The sequence below is a fragment of the Hippoglossus stenolepis genome, chromosome 14 (genome assembly GCF_022539355.2).
Source record: "Hippoglossus stenolepis isolate QCI-W04-F060 chromosome 14, HSTE1.2, whole genome shotgun sequence".
Lineage (NCBI taxonomy): Eukaryota > Metazoa > Chordata > Actinopteri > Pleuronectiformes > Pleuronectidae > Hippoglossus > Hippoglossus stenolepis.
The window spans coordinates 16,692,828-16,709,884 of NC_061496.1; the positions used below are offsets into that span (position 1 = coordinate 16,692,828).

The window sequence follows — 17,057 nt, forward strand, 5'->3', positions numbered from 1 at the left end:
CTCCCTCAAAGAGCTGTGTGAAGCTGATATTGTCAACAGGAAATGCTTTAATTTAAAATTGTAACCAGTATTGGTGTCATTTCCATAAGTAAAACCACCATTTAAAATATAGTGTCTTTTTAAAAAAAGAATTTTTAACGTTATTGATGAGAGGAATATTGATCCACTGATCCAATCAGAGCAGACAGTTAACATTCGACCCCGCCTTCTTCAAGAAGACCTGAAATGGGTTCAGAAGAGGCCGAATGAGTCTGTGCTGTTGTTGTATTAAACAGAATATACAGCAGGCATAGTTAGTAATGTAGTTGACCAATGCATTAGGGAATAGGATACTATTAGCACTTTTACTTATAAGAATATATAAAAGCAAGTATATTACTAACTTTTGCTCAAGTTCAAAAGTTAATGCGGCACTTTTACTTTAGTACGAGTACTTTTAATACGTTAAGTTAATTTAAATGTTTGTCCTTACCTTTTACTCAGAGGAGAAAAGTTAATGTTTTCCTATCTATTTGTAATTTTAATTAAGTAAAATATTTGAGTGCTTGCTCCACCAAACGAGGATGTACACTGTATTTGTGCAATAGTGCAAGGAGATATATACAGTATGCCTATATAGACTGTTACTTAAGTAAAAGTACTCCAGTTTGTACTTGAGTAACTGTACTGCGTGTTGTGCAGAGAGTCCTGGATAAAGACGCAGTAATAATCCAGTCATTGTTTTAAGTTTAATTCCAGGCTGACATAACATTTCATTAGCAGTCAGTTAAAACACATCCAGTATGAAAACATTCTTCAGGCATTCATTCTCTGTGCATCAGGTTTCTACAGATCTACTACGTACAGTTCTTCAAGTCATTCTCTTCTTTTCTTTGCTTTAGGGTCGCAGGGCTGAATCCAGCTCCCACTTTAAAGGTTTTCTCCATATTTGGAAACTGTATTGAACGTTGAGACATGAGTGATATCAAGCTATGAAAATGCTACTACAGTGCAAGTACTGAGCACCTTGATCTGATGGTCCATCGGAGGTTTCATCATGCGTACTGGGGATTGTCTGCTGCAGGGCAGAGTGAGATCCGAAAACCACTAAAGGAGTCAGACCACTTCTCTCTACTGTTGAGTGGGTGAGATGGATGCAGACCTCGGGTGTGGTCTGGTTCGCCCTTTTTGGAGGCTTTTAATCGCCCTGAAGCCAACAGCAGCGCTGATGAGACGTGCCCGCGACAGAGTCGTGGTCAGGGTTTAGTAGATGAAATTGTTAGATAAGTGCGGCCTAAGTAATGTTCTCAAGGATGTAAAAGATGAGCTCCATCACTATGGGCTCGTCTCCCCTCTTTCGCCCCCTGCTGTGTATGACAGGGATCATCACACTATCCAGGGCGTTGAGATACCGAGCAGGGAGTGGCTGCCCGTTGCTCCCGGCCACAAATCCAACCTGAAATTACAAAACAGACCACTAATCAGCTTCAATATGGTCACACCCAGGAGCCTGAGTTATAAACTATACCACTGCGCATTATGAGGCACACGTTATATTGCTACATCTGTCTGACCATATATTTATCATTAAATACATTTAAATATGGGTTTAAAGATAAATTTAGTATACTATGGTGAATTTATAAAAATGTTTATGCATACATACGTATGTATATAAGCATATATGTATGCAAAAATATACATATGTATATATAATACAGATACAGTATACAATTTCATGCAATCATCCTGAGTCACTGTACTTTACTCAAGTACATTTCTATACAATATAATATATAATATTCCTGAAAGGTTTACATTAAGTAAGTTAATTCTGACAATCTGCTGCTATAACAAATGAATATCAGTAATGTTGTTTCTTATCTTATCTGATCTTATAACAGATGTCCAAAAGTCAGATTTTAGAATTCATGATGTAAAGTGACATCTGACGTTTAAGAGGCTGATTTTGAACCTGATGTATCAGACATCTGTTCTGACCTCTTGAGGGTCAAACGTGACGCGCAGCCCCAGTTTGGCCATCCCGTCCTCCTTCAGCAGCTTGAGGTGCGGACACAGTGCCAAGCAAAAGGCTCGGGCGATCCGCTCCGTCAGCCGGTTGTGTTCAGCAGAGTCACTCGCTCCTCCTTTGGGATCATCCCCCGTCTGCAGGAAGAACACCTGCAACAACACATTCACACACATGTTGAGAGGGGAGACAGTTTGAGGTGGACTCGTTTTGGTTTCTTCAGCAGATCAACATATTTACTTCTGTCCAGCGGATGATTTTCCCATTTTCTTTGTACTCGGACTTCTGGAACATCTTCGTGCTGCTGATGGACTCCATGGATTTCCCATCGATGGGGCTTATGACTCTGAGGAAACAAATGTTTAGACAACCAACAATTTGACACAGTGACAAGAAAAATGAGGTCTGGATGGTTTTAAAGCTTCCGCTGGATTGATTTGACAACTCCTAGGACACAAGATGATATCATTCTGAGTTATGGCACTACAAGGACTAATTTCTTTCAAATGTGCAATACCGATTTGTTTGTGTAATCAATCTGTCACTGTGATTTAAACATTTTTAATGTTTAATTTTACACTACATATATATTTTTGCTTTCTTTTGCTTTTGCTTTTCTTCCTTTCATTTATGTTGCAATTTTAGAATCTTTAACATTGCGAGAAAGGGCATTTTTCTAATTTTTCCTTGATTTCCCAGAGAATAACAGACTAAATCAGGTTTAGGGGACTTACATTTTTGAGATTTGGTCCAGAAGTTAATTTAAATGTGGTTCCATAGGGAAATTATTGTGCCGTGGCAGATCTCTGAATGCCAATCTAGTTTACAAGTTACTGCTAATGCTTCTATTTTGCTATCCCCTATGAATACAGCAATTTTCCCTGCTGTGGGAGTAATAAAGGAATATTACACATTACATTGATATTCTCTAATCTTCATCTACTATTCTAATCCCTTTGAACGTTTTCATGAGGCTGTGTTTGAATGTGGCCGTTCTGTTTTTCTCTTCGTCCTGCAGCTGCCACATGAACTTCAGACAGGTGGACACACTCACCCTTTATTCACAGTGCACCTCTCCTCCACCCACTGTACACAAACAAGCTCCTGGCTGTCTGATTGGTCAAGCCGTCCGCAGGTGACAGTGTAGTCTTTCATCTCCCGTAGCGACCGGCGCAGCTCTGCCATGGTTTCCACGGTGATCTGCACCATTAGCCCATCTGAGGAGAGGGGACAGCGATACGGGAGAAACACACATACAGACACCAACGGGGAGACACACACACACACACACACACACACATACACTCATACATCAACACATACACACGCCTAGACACACAATCTTTTAAAATGTAGACAGACACACACATAAAAACACCAGTTGGAAGGCAGGGGTGTTAACATGCACTACTTCATGTAAACAGGTGAAAGTCAAGGTCAACCTGACCCCCCTCTGACTGAACATCCCACCTTCTACTATGCTGGACTTGGCCAGGTATCCTGCAGATGCTTTCAGAGCACTGCTGAAGATAAAGAAGCACGACCCAGTGACTGTAACAGAGCAAATATTTGTACAGAGAGAGAAACAGACTTTAGACACAACTGGTTTTAGTCCATTTTCAGTGAGTCTATACAATGACAGGATGATGCAGCATCATCTAGTGTTAAAAAAGGGAAAGTGCACCACTGACAAGACTCTTTTACCGGGTTTTTTTCTTCACTATTCCAGGTCAATTTGATATACCTCTTGTGACTTAACATTTATGTCTTTTGTTAAAAATATAGTGTAAACTACTATAACTACTAAAATAACCACTAGATTCCTTGTTATCCTTTGCAACCCTGACATTTCCCCTGCGGCCTCCAGAGGAAATATTGTATTTATAGTTTAATTATATACTGTATGTACATCTTGATCTATTTATGCCTGTTTCAGTGCAGCTTAAATTCAGTGTAATATTAAAATCTATAATTTCTTTGGCTGCACATTTACACCAACTGGCATTATTTTATCTACAGTTCATAGACCGAACTATAGAATATTTCATATCTTGTGATTTACAATGCATTTTTATGGGTTTGCACGTCATGCAGTTGCGAGAATGCATTTTGTGCAGCAATGCTCATTACTCAATTAATTTATTTAAAATGTTAAAAATTTAAATTGTCAAATTTTGAATTAGTAGATTGCACCAAAATGTCTTTAGCAGGTTTTTATACAAAGTTTCTAACGCAAACTCAGATTTTAGCTTTTGTACAGATGTGAGTGTGCTGATCATAATTAGTGCATCCCTGAACAGCAGATAAATGCAGCTTATCAGTCCTCCACTGCTACTAGATTACAGAGCCCAGACTCTGATATACTGTCGGTAGTATGCTGTCTCTTCCTGTTTAACGTCAGGACCCACCTTTGCGTGGCTGATTGTGGATGCTGATGGCTTGGGTCTGGTACTGGCCGCCGTCCGCTTGCACACAGATCAGGTGGGAGTCTGCTGCCTCGTTGAAGCACGCTGCGATGGCCAGCACGTGCTCATTGGACTTATTCAAAGCCTTCATTAGCTGGTGTGACACAAGCAAGCAGAGAGGGGAGGATGATGGATAATGAAAAGCATGTAACCTTAGCACTAAGTGGGAGGCGTTTCATAGCGTATAGCCTGACCTCATTATACCCGGTGGTTGGTATCTTTATGCAGGTCCTCTGAGCCTCTAGATCCACGGTGAGCCCGGGCACCACTGGAAGGCTGTAACGGTAATTCCTAAAGTCCTGGAAGAAACAAGTGACTGTCTATTATTCAGTTTGGTTAAGGTTACAACACAAAACGTCCTGTTTATGATGTTAAATGTGGTTTTGTAACATTCCCAAGAAGAAGTTGTTGCAAAATATCACACTCACCACTAGTAGTCTCATTATGGTGTGACCTATTTCCCCAAACAAGGGCTTCCTACAACGCACGCTGTACAGGGGACACGGGTAAACTATAAAAAGAGAAAGAAAGTAGGTAACTTGAGAGGAAAGGTGTATTATAACAGTTGTGAGGTTTCATACCAGCACCTGGCTTACATCGGTACTCGGCCCCCAGTCGCAGCATGAGCCGCAGGGGGAAGGCTTTGGCCCAGGCCACCTCTGCTCTGTGGACCAGCAGGCCGAAGAGGTAGGGCTGGTTTGGCAGAGGTAGACCTTGCAGGGACTGGAGAGTGGAGTGCACGTACAGGAAGCCTGCGTGCTCCTCACTGCCGAGGAAACTGCTGCCAAACAGGGAGAGTGACAGGTGTTGCACCACCTTCCCTACAGAAATAAACAGGAAATAGTTAGATGGGTAATAATGTGCAAATATTAAAATAAACTAGTATTACCACCCTGAGGTTAATTGCCTCTGCCAGCCAGTACAATTTCAGTCCAGTTTTTCCTTACATCATAATTATGTGAGGTCACTGTGACCTTTGACCTTTGACCACTAAAAACAACTTGAAACCAGTTAATCTGGGAGTCTAAGGGGAAATTATTGCCAATTTAAAGGATTCTCTCAAGGCGTCCTAAAGATAACACGTTCACAAGTGAAAAAAAGGTTTCGTGAGGTCACTGCGACCTTGACCTTTGACTTTTGATCGCCAACATCTAATCCGTTCATTTTTTAGTCTGAGTAAACATTTCTATTAAATTTGAAAGGATTCCCTGGAGGTATGTGTGAGATATCGTGTTCAAAAGGTTCAATAAATGAGTTATGTGAGGTCATGAGACCCTGATATTTGACCTTTCACCAGCAAATTATATTGAGTCCAAGGGAATGTTTGTACCAAAATTGAAAAGATTTCCTCAAGGCGTTGAAATATATTCAGAAGAATAGGATGGACGGACAACTCAGAAACGTAAAAGAGAAGAAAGTGCATTGAGACTCTTTTCCAGAATGGGTGTATTATGGCCCAAAGGTGGGGGGGTGATACTCAACACAGAACATCACGACTAAGTACTGACCAGTGAGGTTAACAGCATGTTGGCGTATATCTGTCTGTGTGTCTCTGACCTGTGAGCATGTCCCTGTACAGCTGGATGAAGTGGCTGAAAATGTCTTTGGGGAAGCTCTTCTCTTCTGGCAGGCACTGCAGCAGCACCACCACCTCCACCTGGCCCACAGCATGCATCCCCTTCGTCGTCACGCACCAGCACTTCCTGTTTACATCTGTCAACCAATCAAGTCACAATCTCAGTGGTCCACAAGGAATTTTGTTTGCACTGTGTAGAATTTTGAAAGTATAAGCAAGAAAAAGTATAAATACTTCTAAATGGCTTTTTAAATTAGCTCCTTAGTCATTTAATCATACCAGCACTGTCCCACTTTATATGTAGTTTATCATTTAGTGTAAAAGAAATAAAAAGACGTACAGTTGACCAGCTTGACCATAGCGAGCAGGTTGGCGTTGAGGACAAACACCAGGGGCTTAGGTCTGCCGCTCTCCAGCTCCTGAATAAGCAGCATCTCAGAAGGCTGCTCCTCCACAGTGTAATCTGAGCAAAAACACATGTGTCACAGCATTTAGACGTTAGTGTCTTTGAGTTTGAAAAGCCCATTACAAATGACAGAAAAAGACAGATTCATGTTTAAAGTTAAGTTACGTACAGCTCTGTAGGGGTGAATAATCGCTGGTCAGTGAAGAAGGGTTGGGTGTTTATCTTATTGAATTGTACTGATTTCCCTTGTGACACGAGGCCAAACTGAATCCATATAATGATAGGACATAAAGATGGACAACGTTTTTTCCACTTCCTCCAGCTATCCAGAAATTAAGCCAAAATATCCCGGATATAAACACTGACATCCTGCGCATTTATAGCCCGAATTTGCGCAGTAGAGATCGGGGGACAGAGTAGTAAGGTCCCTCGGATACACACACTTGACCAATCCTGAGTGAGTCTCAGCTGTCAATCATGACGTTTCACACTGTTTATATATCATCAAATCTGATTCTCGCTGTATTCTCCAAGTGGATCATTGCACCCGTCTTACCTCCCTTGACTCCTGTGGAGGTGAGGATGGGGGGCAGACCTTCCAGGGGGATGAGGTTGGCCGAGCTGCTCACTAAAGCGGTGGTGCCCCAGCCGTAAGGACCACAGGCCTCCTGGGAGAAGGGAGAGACAGAGGAGTGGGTCGAGGTTGCTGTCAAATCTACGATGTTGTCAGAACTAGCAAACAGAAGGCCGTAGGATTCATTTCCCCCTTCATCAAGTATCATGTTCTCTGTGTTCTGTCTTTGGTGTCACGTTTTGGATGACCCTACACTGATAGATGTCCCATCCGGCCGCGTGGCTCTCCTGATCTGCGGCGAGCCCACGGGACTTTTAACCGGCTCGCCCAGCGCTCGTCTCGTCAGCGGCGAGAACGTCGGCCCTCTGACTGGCGTGGTGGGCGCAGACTCCGACCGCTTGTTGGTGAGGATTTCGTCAGCGAACCACACCCTCCTCTTCCCCCTCGGAGGTGTCCCTGCGGAGGAGATGTCACGATATTCATGCAAAGTTTCCTCCAAAAACGATGAACTATAACTAGATGTAAATATGTCCTCACTTTTGATGAGTGTTGAGTGACAGCAGACACACACTCGTCCCTCCTTGCCATCCAGATGTGTAAGTCTGAACTTCAGATTGGAGCAAAGTGCACAAAATACCTGACGACACACACATGCACATGCACACACCAAATAAGCACAGATGTACACACACACACATTTCCCACATCACCTATCAAGTCACTTTTTTGACTTTGAATGCTGCACAACACATGTAAAAATATGATGCTCACCTTCCCACAAGCACGGCAGTGGTGCCTCCTCTTAGTAAATGTAAACTTTACCCCACACTTCATGCAGACCTGAGCCTGAGCATCAGGGATCCACACTGGCGCTACCTCCCCGAGGACGCTGCCTCGATCCTTGGACAGAATACCAGCAGGGCTCAGCTGGGACTCATTGTCAGGATCTTCACAGGAGGACGCAGAGTCTCCCACTGCTCCCTCCCAACTGGTGTTCTCCTCATCTCTTCCGTTAGATGTGGTCTTCTTAAACTGACCCGGAAGCTCCCAGGACACAATGCCACACGCCTCCTCAGGTGTTGCAGTCGCCTCTGAGCTGCAGGGCTGCTCCTGCTGCTGCCCGCTCTCCTCCAGCTCCTTCTCCTCAACCACAGAGTCCTCCTTTGACAGGAGAGCCTGGGGTTTCTTCCCCTCCTCCACCAACTCGGCCCCCTCTTCCGGCCATGCAGCCTCGGCAGGGCTCAGCACCAGGGGGCTGGCGGACTCCCCGAAACGACTCTCACCCCATGAGGAGATGGCGGTCACAGTGCAGCTGCCCTCCTCCAGCTGGGAGGGTGAAACTGTTTTGGCAAGGTGTTCAGATGGTTTCTGCTCGCATGGCACCAAAGTGGTTCTAACGGTGGCATCTGAAGTGGCCTTGGAAGGAGACTCTGCTCTGATCTGTCCGCAGCCCAGTCCGGGTTTGGACACGTCCCCATCTTTGAGCACCAGCAGGCAGGGTCTGTTCAGCCAGTGATGCTTGGTGTCCTGAAGAGACGGATTGTCTCCTTCATCTGTATCGAAGGGGAACATGATGAAACCATCAACACTCACTGCCTCTGGCACCTCTTTCTGTCGAGCTCACACACACACACACACACACACTTACACATGCTATGAAGCAAGCTGATTAATAATGACTCATTATGTGGAAAAGCTGTGTTCACATGTGCTAAGTGGCCATTTAGCAGCATGTGTTAATTCACATCATCACCTCTCAGACACCCCGTGGCTTTCAATCACCTCTAAAGGCAACGTTATAGCATGTGGTCGTCCTTGAGAACTGATCCAAGAAAAGACAGTGCACGTTTAAGAAAATAGATGAGTGTGAACTAGATACTGATCTCAAATCAATAAGTGATTGATGTTACCACATACATGTAGAACTGCTGGTTCCCCAGAGAATATAAACACGTCAATACACTGCCTGTGTATATGATCTCATATTAAATGTCTGTATTGCAGGGCTAGGGTATGGGTTTATGTTAGAGGCCGACCATTATGGATTTTTGGCGCTGATGCCAATACCGATATCAGGGAATGAAAAAATGTTTCGACTGATATATCCAACAACTATATATTTTTTAATGACAGTGATTTGTAAGATGTTATCAAACCTAATACCAAACTCAAAGTCATTCCCTCAAGCTGATCCGAACCCTAACCCTGAACAAAATGAAAACCAAGTTCAAGTGAGTGTTTATACCGAATGTGAGAGAATGCCCTCGAGGCGAATCGCATTCACAAGGCAAAATATGTACTTTGTGAGTTCACACTGACCTTGACCTTTGACCACCAATTTTTATTCAGTTCATCATTGAGTCCAAGATAATATTTCTACTAAATTTGAAGAAATTCCCTCAAGGAAGGCATTCTTCAGATATTGCGTTCCCGGGATGGGACTGATGGACGGACAACCCGCAAAAACTGAATGCCTGCAGGCACTGGCTGTAATTGGCTTGGAGTCATAAAAACAAGCATGGTTAAAAGGCTTTGGTTCTAAGTTATCCATTGATAACCTGAGTGTGCCCTCCATAGATGACTGTGTTTCATTGTGAGTATATAAATATATACGTCACTGCTCCATTCTCTGATCCCTCCATTCATATCCTCAACATCAGGTTCTAGAGAAAGGTAAATTCCTCATGTTGTTACATCCAATTACTGTGTCGGCATCAGCCATGATACGACGAGCACATTATAACCATTACTGTGCATTAGCAGCAGCTAATTCAACTGGAGTTAATGGGGTTTCACTGATGATTGTGACTCAGGAGCCTCTGAAGAACTCATCTGCGAACCTGAACCACTTCATACTAAAACGTGTTGTTGTTGCATTGTGGGATGTGAGGTTTGGCACTGATGGAAATGATGTTGCATTTGTTAAAACTGCTCAAGCTGCACATGCTCCAGGTTAAACTGCATTGCAGCTCCTTCACACGAATCTTACAAAACCGGGGGGGAAATGAGAGGCGGGTGGTGTCGATCCCTCTGCGGACAACACGGAGAAGATCTCCTCACACATCAGCCTCAGTGGCTCTCTCTCGCTCCGCGGGACGGTGACGCATCAACACACACACACACACACACACACGCACGCACGCACGCACACACACACGTGCACAGTCAGATGTTGGATCCGGCTCGCAGGCAGCGGTCCGGCGGCACTGCGACACTCTCTCGCCCCGTTACATCAGCTCATGGAGGTGATGGTGCTGCTCAGCTCCGCGGCTCACAGCGCAGCCTGCGGGCTTATGTGCGCAACACACACACGCACACGCATCACACGTCTCAGGTGATGCTGACTGTGCGCAGGCAAACGCTGCATCAGCGATTTTCAGTGACAAACACAATCACCCCCCCTGCAGCACACACACACACACACACAGGCAATGAATGGGGAGCATGCACGGACTGAAGCATCCCCCAGTTCAAATCATATGCACGTCTTAATGCACGTCTTACCCTCTGTTATTGCTCCCAGCAGGCTTTCATTCTCGTCATCCCGCGCAGAGAAGAACTTCAGCATTTTATTTATCCCGTTACATCTGAGAGGAGGACGGATTCAAGCAGCAGCAGCAGCAGCAGCAGCAGCAGCAGTGGCTTCCCTGACAGGAGGAGGAGGAGGAGGAGGAAGATGGGATGGTCTCTCTCTGCCCCACACTCAGCTGTGATCTCCCTCAGTCCCTCCTCCCCTGTGCTCCTCTGCAGCTCTTTGAACAAACTCAGGAGGTGTGCAGAAATGTCCCTCCCTGTGTCTCCACATCCCGCAGAGCAGCGAGCGAGCCAAGACAACACAGCTGTGTACGATGCACAGATATGCACAGCTCTGCCTGCATGCACAGCCTTGCATCTACGAGTAAATGTGTGAGGTTAAAGCTCCATGCAAAGAACTTCATCATAAAATCTGTCACTTGGCTGAGAACCATCAATGTTCTCAATGAGGCTCCATTCAAATATGTTAAATTACTTTTATTTTAGTTATTAACCTAATAAATGTATTAGACTACTGATGACCACTGTAACCCTGACCATTTCAATAATTTGTATAAGTGCACAAGCCAGTCTGACTCATTCCGTGTACATATTTCTACTCTGACCTTTGACCACTGAAATGTAATCACTCCATCTTTGAATCCAAGTTGACCTTTGACCTCCAGGCACCAAAATCGAATCAGTGCATCTTTGAGTCCAAGTGAGTGTTTCTAACAAAGTTGAAGAAATTCCCTCCAGCTAATCTTAAGATTTCACATTTACAAAAAACATTAACAGAATTGTGAGGTCACCCTGACCTTGAAGTGTTGGCTTCCAAAATCAGATCAGTTATTCCTTGTGAGAGGATTCCTTCACAGACAGACAACCCAAAAACAGAATGCACAGGGCGACACCGCGGAGGCATAAAAAAGAGAGACTTCTCGGGTGGCACAGGGATTGCTTGTTTTACCTAACATCCAAAAGTCTTCTTCAACTCTACAGGTATTCAGGGTACCTCCCATTGGTCAGTTGGTAGGTACAGCTTTCTTGTCATCTTTAAATTATAATATAATAAGGGGATTTTACTGAATAAGTCTTATTTTTATCATTTAAATTTTTCAGTTTTTCCACTTGCATGTAGAATAGAATCCCACTTCACAATCTTCTTTACAGACATATTAACAGTTTACACTTTATGATTACTTTGATATAACTATAAGATATTTTAAGATGTGTCAGCGGTGCGACACCTGGAAATGATATTTCTTGTGTTGTTACTCATGACCAGTTTAATGTGCTATTAACATTTTACTTTCTTTTAAGATGCAAACTCAATCATTCAATTAGCTTTTTGAAAATCATCATGATTGAGTCATTTTAATTGATTATAAGTGAGCACTGTAAGAGTCTATAATAACCATCCCATATAATGTAAAATGAGTCCCATATTATGTGATTATAACGAGACATTCAATTTACTGTAATGTTTTTTCCATTTGTTTTACCATTTCACATTTGTTACATTGTTCAGTCCAAAGATTTCACATGAGGAAGTTGACATACTTTATAAACACGTGTGCACACCATCACATTTAACATTGATTTACATATATTACCAACCAGCAGATGACTGACTGACATAACTGTCATAACTGCCTGGAAACAATGTTACATGAACTTCTGATGAAAGAGACCATGAAAATCTCAGATAAATTTGTGTTGCAGTAACATTCATTATCTGTCATGATGTTTTGTGCCATCAGTTGTGGCTCAGGAGGAAGAGCGGGTAACTAACCAGAAGGTCACTGGTTCGATCCCCAGGGCCTGCATTGCTCCTCACAGCTGTGTATGAATGTGTGTAAAAAATGTCTCAATGCAACGTGTACTGATGGACAAGACTAGAAAAGCACAATGTAAACACTGCTCCTTTACTATTTACCTTCATCAGAGCGGAAATTTCCATTTCATGTAGAACACAGGTCAAGATGGTGAACATCCCCTTTATGTTTAAAGGTCTTACGCACTAGTTTGATGTTAAGTTTCCAACCACCAGCAGATGTCAGAGATCACCAGCAGATATTCGCAACCACCAGTGGACTTTAGGGACATATCATCAGTTGGTACCTTACTGTCATTCTGCCTTTCAATCACAAGACACCCTCTTCTAACGCAGGCCCACTACAGGCTGATCAGATAGGCCTGTGTCCCAGACATCTCAGGGCCCAGCTGGGGTCTTTCCTCCGGACCTAGACCCATTACCTCCGGACCCTGTTATGTCTGGTGCAGGGCTTGTCCCAGGATTCCTATAATATAGGAATAAGAGCCCACTGATCTCCAGTAACTGGCTGAATGAAGATCCATCCCACCTGCTATGTTCAACTCCAGCTGCCTTCAGACACATCCTCACTGGTTGTAAACTGAGTCTCTCACAAGGTAGTTACACGTGGAGAAAGTTTTTTTCTCTCACATTGTGTTGATCAAAGTGTGACTTGTAATTGTTCAATATTATAAACCCTTAAATAAATAAGGATAAATATGTTTGTGGACTGGATCAAATCTGATGGTGGGTTTTACAACAGTCTCAGGTTAAACTGCACATTCTGCTGCAGACGTTTGTTTTGCCAAAACAATAGAAACTGCATGAAGCTGCTTCCCATTACAACTAAAACATCACATGTAGCTGTGTGCATCACTGCACGATTCAGGTGTTTATGATTCTACCAGTAACACCAGTGATAAAATAAGACAAGGAGAAACAAACACATTCAGTACAAATAGTTCCAATACAAAAAACACAATCAAATAATATTATCATAACATATTTACATACAAACATTAATAACATCATTTATCAATGATCTAGACAGAGGTTGTTTACAGGCTCTGGTGCATAAAACAGAGCTTAAAGTTAAGAACAAAAACTTCATCCCATGTTGCACAAAACATCACAACTTTCTAAATGATCAAAGTTCTCCTCATCTTCAGCCTCCGCCTGTTTTTCCTCAGTTCTCAGATCAGAACCATTCAGACCAGGTTTCAGGTGATTGTTCTGATCACAGTATCCGGAGGAGGCAATCTGCCGTGGCAGCGGCAGTCGGACGCTCCGATACCAGAGTTGCTGGTCTCCTGGGAGCTGCGGAGGAGGGTGCACTGCCAGCGGGGAGGGTTGTGAGATTTTGAGCAGCAGCGGAACAACATGAAGATTTTCCTCAGCACGGCCCTCCTCAGCAGGATGTACACCCAGGGGTCCAGGATCTGGTTCCACGTGGCCACACGTATCAGCATCAGCAGAGTGAACGACGCAGTCTCTTCTTTGGCTCTGGTGCTGAGGATGAAGACGTGAATCTGGTGGGGCAAACACAAAAAAGATGGCAGTTGCAGAAATATTTCATTCTTGTTCAAAATAATGGCTCCTCAATCCAGCATCAGCACTTTACAAAACGCAAAGCAATAACCACCACTGACTTTCATTGTATTTTGTATTTTAGTGTATTTTTAAGCACCGTACATCCTATTCTATCTGTATTTAATTTTATTCGGTATTTTACAGGGGTAATGTATTTGGTTTCTTCTCTTGTTATGTGTTTTGCTGGGATTGTTGAAGAATCTTGAAGAAGTCATGTTTGAAGATGTAATATTGTGGTTTGTGCACAAATCCATCAATACAGACCTTAAATAGCAGAAATAGACGAATGCATGATTAACAGTGGTGGTTCTCATGGACAAATGAGTTAACTCTATTGTGAATTATTTAACATAACTGTCTAAGTCTTAATTAAGAAATCCCACTGGGTGATGAAAAGCTTCATCTTGTGTGTTTTTGTAACGTATGCAAATGTGGAATCATCTTTTATCGCCATAGTAACATAATGAACCTTTAAAGCAGCGAATAATGATGGTATCACTCATTAGTTCTCTTCACTTGAAAAACACAGTGATTATAATCCACAAATGTGCAACAGTTCAACACACAGACATCTTTCAAACGATGACTCAACAAGTCATTGACTAAAGTGGAAAATACATTTATTCAAATGTGTGAAAATAAGTGAAGAGCTCAGACATTGTGTTTGCTTTCTTTTTACATTCTACCTTAATCTCACTCTGTCATGTTCACACAGCGGAGCTTGTTTTCACCTGACTTTCATCATGACAAAGTCTGCCTGGTCACAGCCATCACAAAGTTTAGTGGCAGAAAAAAATTGTTTGGTGTATTTCTTAACCCCCTCTGTGCTGTCTGTGTTATTGCAAATTCATCATGAAATAAAACAGTGTTGAGGAATAACCTACATTTTATGAGTACCATAAAACTATGTGAGAATGAGAAGGGCAGTCAGTCAAGCATAAACCTCTGCCAAGGCCCAGCAGTCTCCTTATGGAACCACATTTAAATTCACTCGTTACAGATTATTATTTGGATCTGCACCAAACTGCACACACTCGTAAATATAGAAATGAGAGAAATCAAAGAGAATCCATGAGAAATCCGGCATAAACCCCCTACTCTGGATCTGCACCAAAATGTAATGGGTTCCACCAAGTTCCGGGGTAATCTGTCCCGTAGATCTTGCGCTATCCTACCAACTAACAGAATAAAAACATAACCTCATTGTCGGAGGTGAATAAAGTGTTTTTCCTCATTTCAATTTGAGGCGGGTGGGTGGTGAGGGTATATTGAGCTGATGGGAGTGTACTCTGGGAGTAACAACAAGGGGTATTAAGGGATCATTTGAATGGAGAGCCCATTGTGTTTGAAATACATCTCTTGTATGAACGTGGATATTATGAAGGGCTGTTAATTAGGAGTTCAGGGAAAAGGCCAAACAGTAAACTGTGGAAATGTTTGAGTGCTAAGCGGATAAGAGTCTCAGCAACAGGCCATGGACAGGTTGCAAATGAATGGCAGCTTTATAGCTATTCTTCAGTCATCTTTTCATGACACTTCACAAATAATGGGACCTAGCAGATTTTTGTCTGATTTCAAAAGCCATCTCACTGCCTGTGACAGTTTGTACCTTGCAGTGCTCAAAATCTATCACAGCCCACTGACAACTCGCTGATTTGGCTTCAAGATCCGAAATGCAACATGGAAATGTGCTAACTCATTTTAAGTAGCGTCAGCATCTTGAGCCAGCACTCTCAAAGAGCGGCTGCAGTGTCAGCCTGCACTCTGGGATTTTATTAAGCTGAAGATTAATTCTTACCAGCAACGGGCCCCAGCAGACGCAGGACACCAACATGATGGCCAGGAGCTGGCAGATCATCTCTATGTGGTAAGAGGTGCCTCTGCAGTGATGCTTGCGGCGGAGTCTGGCCTGCAGCAGGGTGCAGCTTGTCAGAGTATTGCACACAATGGAGAGCAGCAGGGCCAGCAGCCCGAGCATGGAGAAGAGCAGAGGCAGGAATATGTCCAGCCAGTCTTCAGGTCCCTCCATGTGGAAGAAGCAAAAGCTCCTGGAGCTCTGAACCTTGTAGCGCCTCCACGGCAGCGGCAGAACGGCCACCAGGGCAGCGAGTGGCCAAGTGAGACCCAGCAGCCTTTTCATGTGGTGGGGAGCCAGCACGGTGGAGTGGAAGATGGGCCTGGTGACCCCGATGCAGCGCTCCACCGCCATGACACTCCCCAAGAACAAGGGGCTCAGGCCGAAGAACACCAGGCACGCCCCGAAGGCGCTGCACACGATGCGGTGAGGGTCAAACGATTCCCATTTCTTTTGAGAGCTGTAGACAAACATCACCATAGTGCCGTTGACGAGGTGACCCAACAGGTCTGTGACCACCAGGCTGCTGGCGAACAGCAGGAAGGACGCCCTGGACTTGCTGCGGATGCGCTTGTAGGATTTGACCAGGATGAAGATGGCGAGGCTGTTGGAGAAGATGCCCACAGTCATGGTGATGACGGACGACGTGATGGCGTGTTTGCTCTGGTTGTAGGTGCTGCTGTTGGGTCTGACCTCTGACATGCAGCCTGACTCTGAGCTCTCATTGGTCGACATGGTGGAGAATGAAATCTGAAGGAGAGAGGGTAACTGAGTGATGGGCTGTGAATCAAAAACATTGATTTTGAATAAAACTTTTGAATTTAAAATGTTGTCTGGTGATAGATGTACTTGAAAAATGATCAGTTCAGCTCAACTAAAAAAATCAATGACATCTTGCAGACTCACCTTTTTAAGAAAGTGTGAGCATTCAGTTTGTTGCTGCTCACTTTGGAACTCACTTAAAGCACAAATAAATGTATACAATAGTTATTAATTCATTTTCCAAACAGCATGTGATTTACAAATTGCTTTTAATTGTTTCTTATTTTTTGCATTTTAACTGTTTCCCATTGTTTGCCTTACAGTTTTCCTTTTTAACCTTGTAGCCTAACTGTTGTTTAAACTACTATTGAAATGCAATGTATTATCATTATTATTATTAGTAGTAGTATAGTAGTAGTAGTAGTAGTAGTAGTAGTAGTAGTAGTTTTCACAAAATAATGATTTATGAAGCATAAATAGTCTCCTGAAACG

The 17,057-nt window shown here is 43.3% G+C and overlaps 2 protein-coding genes across 3 annotated transcripts; both read right to left on the reverse strand.

The window, feature by feature from the left end:
* Positions 1 to 709: 709 nt before the first annotated feature.
* On the reverse strand, positions 710 to 10,870 carry zfyve9b (zinc finger, FYVE domain containing 9b). Of its 2 annotated transcripts, XM_047342791.1 has the most exons (16): positions 10,534 to 10,867; positions 7,801 to 8,582; positions 7,567 to 7,666; positions 7,283 to 7,485; positions 7,012 to 7,123; positions 6,390 to 6,512; positions 6,031 to 6,186; positions 5,070 to 5,294; positions 4,902 to 4,984; positions 4,668 to 4,772; positions 4,417 to 4,567; positions 3,479 to 3,559; positions 3,063 to 3,225; positions 2,249 to 2,354; positions 1,981 to 2,160; positions 710 to 1,435 (listed from the first exon to the last, which is right to left on the reverse strand). In XM_047342791.1, exons 1-16 carry the CDS (start codon positions 10,595 to 10,597, stop codon positions 1,274 to 1,276), a joined length of 2,796 nt encoding a protein of 931 aa, XP_047198747.1. In that variant the 5' UTR covers positions 10,598 to 10,867; the 3' UTR covers positions 710 to 1,273. The 2 variants fall into 2 exon arrangements, with proteins under 2 accessions (XP_047198747.1, XP_047198748.1); XM_047342792.1 differs by lacking the exons at positions 710 to 1,435; positions 1,981 to 2,160; positions 2,249 to 2,354 and having other exon boundaries at positions 3,082 to 3,350; positions 10,534 to 10,870.
* Positions 10,871 to 13,578: 2,708 nt separating this feature from the next.
* Positions 13,579 to 16,538, reverse strand: ptgfr (prostaglandin F receptor (FP)). Its single transcript, XM_047342793.1, has 2 exons — positions 15,747 to 16,538; positions 13,579 to 13,887 (listed from the first exon to the last, which is right to left on the reverse strand). The coding sequence occupies exons 1-2, from the start codon at positions 16,536 to 16,538 to the stop codon at positions 13,579 to 13,581; spliced, it is 1,101 nt and encodes a 366-aa protein (XP_047198749.1).
* Between the last annotated feature and the right edge of the window lie 519 nt (positions 16,539 to 17,057).

Bases quoted from the DNA above. Each gene is read 5' to 3' on its own strand.
- zfyve9b (XM_047342791.1), bottom strand. From the start codon at position 10,597: ATGCTGAAGTTCTTCTCTGCGCGGGATGACGAGAATGAAAGCCTGCTG. The intron at 7,486-7,566 runs GTGAGGACATAT...TCTCCTCCGCAG, and splicing joins TCACTCAACACTCATCAAAA to GGACACCTCCGAGGGGGAAG. The intron at 1,436-1,980 runs GTCAGAACAGAT...TTGTAATTTCAG, and splicing joins TCACGTTTGACCCTCAAGAG to GTTGGATTTGTGGCCGGGAG.
- ptgfr (XM_047342793.1), bottom strand. From the start codon at position 16,538: ATGTCGACCAATGAGAGCTCAGAGTCAGGCTGCATGTCAGAGGTCAGA. The intron at 13,888-15,746 runs GTAAGAATTAAT...TTGCCCCACCAG, and splicing joins TCTGCTGGGGCCCGTTGCTG to ATTCACGTCTTCATCCTCAG.